General features: G+C 45.7%; 1 protein-coding gene across 1 annotated transcript in view; it reads left to right on the plus strand.

The window, feature by feature from the left end:
- KIAA1549L (KIAA1549 like) overlaps positions 1-7,131 on the plus strand; it is a 105,910-nt gene that overhangs the window by 95,114 nt on the left and 3,665 nt on the right. The window contains exon 17 of the mRNA XM_011357021.2: positions 4,676-4,773. Coding sequence (XP_011355323.1) covers positions 4,676-4,773 — 98 coding nt within the window. The remainder of the gene's footprint in view (positions 1-4,675; positions 4,774-7,131) is intronic.

Here is a 7,131-nt window from a genome sequence, read left to right on the forward strand (position 1 = left end):
AGGCTTTGTTTCCATCTAGTCTCCAGATGTTAGATACTAGGTAGAGCACAGCTGTATCCTGGTCCTACTGCTAACAAGCTCTCTCTAGACCTCTCTCTCTCTCTCTCTCTCTCTCTCTCTCTCTCTCTCTCTCTCTCTCTCTCTCTGTCTCCCTCCATCCTCGGGGAGGTGGGGGAGTTCTCTGCTATTGCTGATTCTGGGCTTTTCTAAAAGTGAGTACAGGTCCTTTGTCTTTCAGATTCCCAAAATGTATTTATAAATACATTTTTAAAATGTATTTTAAAAAGAGGATATAAATGTACAGTATTTATATCCTCTTCTCTCCCTCTCCCATCTTCTCCCCTCAGATTGAGGCAGGACACAGAGCCCCTTCTCCAGACCCATCAACATCTAAACTCTCTTGCTTCCTTCCAACTCTGTTCCTTCCTATCCAAAGGGTGTTTACCTAATCTAGGGGCAGAGTAGTCTAAATGTACCCTGCTTCTTCCAAATCTCTTGTTTTGGCATTGATCTTAGGCCTTAAGTGCTTTAGAACTTAGATATTTGATAGAATCCTAAACCTTTGCAATTCAATGGCTGTTGAAACTCTAATAAGAACTGGCTCTTGGAACATCTTCAGTGGCTGTGGCCCTGCTTCTCTGGGACAGAAAGGTGGAATGTTGCCACTGCTTGAGGTAGGGGAAGGGCCCTGGATTCAACAAACTATTGGGGAAAAAAGTCTTGGTTACTACATTGACTATATCAAAATATTATCCTGTCTCAGAAAGAAGAGAATATCACTTATCAAGTACCAACTGTGTGCTAGATAGTACATTAACATGCAAAATGAGTCTTTCAAACAACCTTTAAAATAAGGGTATGATGCTGTGCCCTTCATCATCTAATGAGAAAGCCAACACAGAGAAGGTCAGTTGCTCAAGGTCAAGCAACTGATAAGGATCAAAGCCAGGACTTGACCCCAGTTTTGTCTGACTTTGAATCCATGCCCTCTGTACCATGCCACCCTTAACTTAGAATTGCAAGACAGTGCCCTTAACTGGCTCTGTGACCTTCAACTAGTCAGTTTACTTCTCTGGGCTTCAGTGTCCCCCTTTAACAGGTAAGGGGTATAATCTCAGTGTCTCCTGCTCTTTCCAGCTTGAACCTCCTATGGTTCCTGAGGCCTTGGAAGACATCTGACTTCCTGTGCAGTATTGCTTTGTACCAGAAAAAATCTTCCAAAGAAAGGAATGCCCTTGGTACTTGTCAAAAGTTCAAAACTTTTAATCAGTTCTTTTGGTGAACTGCTACGGGACAGACACAGGCATAGAAAGCTTGATCTCAGCTGGAAAACTGTATTAACTAGAAAATAAGCCTTCCAAGAACCAGAGCTAAAATAGGTTGTCTCTTCTGCTGAATATCATGAAAGGCCAGAAGAGAGAAGAGGGGCTATAAACCCTTTTCTGTATTTTGGGAAAGGCATGTCCTTACTTGTTGGTTCATAGATGATAATGGAATGCAAAGCTGGAAGGATGTCCAGGACAATGATTTTCAAATTCAGTGCAAAACCTTAGGGTTCAGGGAATTCTCTATGGTGTTATCGTGCAGGTGAGCGCAGAGCCAAATTCGTCAGGATACCCCTCCACCACCACCACCAACTTCAACCAGAGAAGCTCTGCTTTAGTCTGGTTATGTATTCTGGTTATATCAAAATGGTTATGTATTCTGGTTAGGTCAAAATGGTTATGTCAAAAAGAAATACTTGTCTGAAACCCATGACCTATGCCCGTGCCTTTTTTCACAAGGGGTCAAAAAATGAGGCGCCGAGAGATTAAACGACGTATCTACACAAAACGAATCGCTGAATCAAGACTAGAGCCTGGGTCTTCGGATTCCTAGTTCAATTGGCATTCATTCGGCAAACAGTTACTTAGCACCACTAGGTGCAAAGCGCTTTGCTAGGTAAGGTAGGAGTACCAGGAAGAGAGAGACTGAGTTGCTGAGCACCAAGGAGCTTAGGGTCTAGTGGAACTTCAGATTTTGGTTCCCTAGAAACTGCTTTAGCATACATAGTTTACTGGTGCTCAAAAAAAGAAAAAGAAAAAGAAAATGCTGCATGGTAATATAGCTTTCCGTATTGACTTAGTAACTCTAGATCTGGGTAGGTGTTTTCTTTCATTCTTGTTCTGAAAAGTTGATATTGCTGATACACTTGTAGGTTGACAGTTATTTTCTTTGAGCACTTTGCATTCTGTGGTCTTCTGGGTGCTGTTAAGAAGTCATCTGTCAAACTGTAATTCCCTCATAGACGATATGCCTTTTTCTCCAGCTGCTGTTAAGATCTCTTTGCCTTTAGTATTTTTGCCATTTCACTACAATGTCTCCAGTTGTTTTATTTTATTGATCCTACTTGGGATACATTGTACTTCCCGAAATGTTTAATTTATTGATTTTATCAAGTCCAGAAAATTCTTAGTCACTGTTTCTTCAAATGTTGCCTCTCTTTTCTCCAATTTCTCTCCTTTGGCATTTTGATTAGCTGCATATTAGACCTTCTTATTTCATCCTCCATATCTTTTACTTCTCTTTTATATTTTCTAACTCCTTGTATCTCTGTACTTCATTCTTAATCATTTCCTCAATTTCATTTTCTGGTTTATTTTTATCTTCATCTGATGAATCTGTTCCTTAATTCTTCCATGTTGAGTGTTTCATTTCAGTCATTACATTTCACTGCAAAAAGTTGTCGTTGTTCTTTTTCAAATCTGCCAGATTATTCCTTGAGAGCTTGTTTGGAGGTTCTAGCAGGGGAGCGCAGCTACTTGTATACCCTTGACTGAAGAATGGTCCTCTCCTCTATCAAGGAAGGTTGTCCTCTTTGACCGAGCACGCAGCTGCGGGAGGGACGCACATGGAGTGGTGAGGGAGGAAGGGGACACCCGCCTAGCCAGCCAGATTAGCCAGATCAACCCTGGCAATCAATGGGGTGACAGATGTTGCAGCCAGATCGCCCTCACATCCAGATTATTCCTGATAGTATCTCTGGTCATATATTTTTTTTTTAATTTCTTACATTGTTATATTCTATTTTACATCTGGATATTTCAGACTCTAAAGTCCTTAGAGATCTAAATCTCTTGTTTGCTTTTCCTACCAACTTTCACTCATGTTTTCTAGTCTTTGACAATGAACTCCTGTTTGCCTCATCTTCATCTCTGCTACTCCTGCTAATCCCTAGTTTAGGGATACTTGCCCCCAGAGAGGACTTATAGTTGCTTCTGCCTGAGCCTGGGAGCACTACGAGCCTCCCTCCCTGGGAGGGACTGGATTGGCTGTGAGTGTCTGAGGTTCACCTGCCTCACCTTGCCCTGCCCTAGGCTTAATCTCTGAATTGGTTGCTAATATGTCATTTATGTCTTCCAGGCAACCCCACCTTTTATATCTGCTTACTAGTCACTATTTCCACGTCTAGTTTCAGCTCATGGTTTTATTTTAGTTTAGCTGAGGTACGTGTGTGGGAGCGGGGAAGGGTGGGGTCCTTGATATTTCCCTTACATCTCACAATTCCCACGGTCCATTAAAAAGTACGTTTTCCCCAGGATCTAGCTGTTATTTAGTGGGCTGGCCCTTACAAGTATGTACCCTGACATAATGCTGGAGGGAGAAGACTCATTCAGTTTAAAGAATCCTATTTATGGATTCCCTCTACTGCTGCTTTTTGTCCTGATGCCGTCAGGTTTAAAGTCTTGTCATCTGGTTCCTTGAGAAAGAGATGGCAGGTCATGATACCTAAAGAAAAAGAATGAATGAGAAGCACAAGTTAAGCTGTGTTTTCCCAGAGAGCATTTCTAGATTTTCTCTTGCTAAAGAAGGCACTAGCCCGGCTCTCTGGTCCTGTCTGTCACTGACTATTGTCCTTTTATGCCCTCAAGTGTTGCTTAAAGTCTTCACTGGAGGACAGTTCCAATCCTTTATCTTTGAATAGTGCTTTATAGATTGCAAAATACTTACACATACACTGACCTGACTGATCTTTGTCAGCACCCCTCGGAGCAAGGCATCCTTGCCCCATTTCAGAAGAGGACACTGCGGCCCAGAGAGGTCACCTGACTTGATGAGGGATATAAAGTCTATTCATCAACAAACCAGGTCCACCACCCTTAACTCCTGACTTCAAACCCATTGCTTTTCCCCCACTAAACCTGCTTTCTATGAGTGAGAGAGTAAAACGCAATCAATGGTTCATTCATTTATTCATCTAATATTTATTGATCATCTGTGATATATCAGGCACTGCTCCAGGCATGAGGATATACCTGACAACAAAGCCCCTGCCCGCATTAGTCTAGTTGGGGGCAGATAATAAATAAGCAGTGATAAAAGCACACTGAGGAGAAGGCGTAGCATGTACAAAAGCCCAGGTGGGGAAAGAACTTGGCGTATTCAATTGCCCAGGACACCTTGGGAAAGAGCAATTAAAGGACTCTGTTACTACAGTGGACCCAGCAAAGGGAAGAGTGGTAGGAGATGAGTTAGAAGAAGGGGCTGGGGAAACCCGTTAAAGAAGATCTATAGGAAAAGTTTGAGGACGGATGGAAAGCGACCCTCAGAAAATTTCCCTTTTAAATAAGAACCCGTCCGTTGATTGGCTCTGGGTTTTAACAGATCGCCCTCTATTTGCTTGTCCCTTTCACAGGCCTACAGGTTTTCCCAGCTTCCTGAAATGGTCATGGGCTCTCCCCCTCCGCCTGTACCTCCCAGGACTGGCCCCGTGGCTGTTGCTTCTCTCCGGCGGTAACACATTCCTTTCTTTTTTTTGTTGGGAATACTTGGGAAGGATTTGGTCCTGTGTACCCCCACCCGACAGACTTCCCATAATGCCCTGCCCCATTCCAGGTGCATCATCTGTACAGACAGTCATGTGCTTGCGACACCCTGAGGACCATGAAGGAAGTGGGGACCACAGAAGGTTGACTCACTTTCTTGACACTTTAAATAGAAGTCCTGTAGAACCCACAATTGAAGAAAACCAACGTCAGCACCCCATGCCCTAAAAGCCCCATCTTTTGCCTCAAACATGTAAAAATTACTCCAGCTCAGGCCATCACAACAGCTGCCTCAAGTCTGGGCACCTCCTGCCATGTGTGCGCACCCAGAAATCCCTTTATTATTCAGGGGTGAGGTCCAAGAGGCTGTGGAGCAGTGTGCCTGGGCATCTACCCCAACTCTTGACTTCAAGAGGGACAGGCTGAACACACATGAACTCTGAAATGTCCCTTATGCAGCACATGTCCAACATTCTCTTTGCTCTGTAATGATATAAAGAACACATGTTTTTGATAAAAATAGACAAGAAAAAACAAGCCGTGAGCAGTGGGAGATGTCAAGATGTTGGAATAGTCAGCATGTCCAGGGCTGGGAGGAACAACTGGGCCTGGGGATGTGTATGGGCCACTGCCCTGGCCCTCCTCCCCTAGCCTCCCCTCAACACGCTCGTCACACCCTATCTATGGACCACCACAGGTTTGAATTTTGTGAAAAATTCAACCCTGAGAAACAACCCTGCCCTCATCTCCAGTGGTTTAGAATGCCGAGCTGTGAGCTGTGTGTAGACACCACCCCATGGCCCCAGCGGAGTGCGGGATGGGGTGGGAAACAGCAGACCAGGGTTCCATGTAATCCGCCAGGAAGTAGATAACCTGCTGTGTAACTCCTCTCTGCTCCGTTTCCTTATCTATAAAGTGAGGACAATGACTGAAATGATCTCAAAGGCTCTGGGATTCCTCGAATGGGGCTGGGTGTATGGAGCAGGACCCAGGGTTTTTCCTGAGAAGGGTTTGCAGAAGGAGTAGCAAATCCGGGAACCGCATGTGTGAAGCCAGGGCTGTGGGAGTGAGCAGGCAGGAAGAGGAGAGAGAGATCAAGAAAGAAAGGGAGACCGCTGAGCCTCCAGCACCCCCCTTGATAGACAGTCAAATCATCACAGCCTCTGCGTTTAAACCTCCCTGGGGAATAGTACAGGGCTTCCTTAGTTATTCCTGAGGGTTCTGGGAGGAGCTGCACATCCGCCATTTGTGGCAGACTTGCCGAAGGCCAGCATCCATTTCATTTCTTCTCTTAACCACCAGTCACCCCCCATGTTATATCTTTCCCTATCCTCTGCCATCCTTACAGATATCAGGTCACACCCGCCCCGCCTCATATTCACGCCCAGAAGATTAGAGCAGGGAGGAGCCTTTTGAGATGGGTCATCCACCTCTTTTGTTTTACAGACAAAGAAACTGAGGCTCAGAGAAGGGAAGGAGCAGCAACCCAGACCTCCGCATTCCCATCCAGCTCCCTTGCTGTGGCTCTATTCTGCTCCTAAGTGACAGTGACAGCAGCTCCTCTGGGGTGGCCCTGTGGGCTGGCAGCCTGCCACCTGTTATGGCTGCCTTTGCCTCCCTGCTATTTTAATTTTAGGGGAGCCTGGATTCCCTCTGTGAAAAGGAAGACGGAGTCTGTGGCTGAAACACCCTTTATAATAAGGAGAGAGGCCCGTGCAGCTGAGCCCAGGCTGCCGTCGTCTTATATGGCTTTCTGAGCACTGAGTGGAAATATGATGATGTGTTAAATAGGCCAATTCTCTCCCTGCCTGTGGGACCAAAACAAATGTGTTCTCGCGTTCATAATACCCAGGAAGTGCTCAAGTGCAAGGTCCCTGCCCTTGGAGCTTCCCAGAATCTTAGTATCCATGTTTTCTGCCAGTAGCAGCAGGGAACGTGGTCCTCTGGCCTTCCCAGGTCACCTATTCTGGTGTCAGAAGAGGGGAGCGCCCCTACCCAATGGAGCCTTCTCATTGGCTGCCGATGATGTCATCACCTCCTGGGTTGACCATCCCCAGCGAATAGCCAGCGCTAATTGCTTGGCTTAGTTTTATGTAGAAATTGAGTGTTTTACTCCCCAGAGACACAAGAGCCATCCTCAGGGGGAGCACTGACCTTGAATATCTAAAAATGACTCCAGCTCTGGCTGCCACGATGGCTGTTACCAGTCGGCGTGTTGGCTCCCTTTGTTACTAAGAGGCAAATCCAGGCCTGAGGACTCCATCCTCGTGAGGCTTGGAGCCCACTGCGGCTTCCTCCGCTGCAGGCTGGGAAAGCGGCTAACATG

Source organism: Pteropus vampyrus, unplaced genomic scaffold (assembly GCF_000151845.1).
Source record: "Pteropus vampyrus isolate Shadow unplaced genomic scaffold, Pvam_2.0 Scaffold31, whole genome shotgun sequence".
Lineage (NCBI taxonomy): Eukaryota > Metazoa > Chordata > Mammalia > Chiroptera > Pteropodidae > Pteropus > Pteropus vampyrus.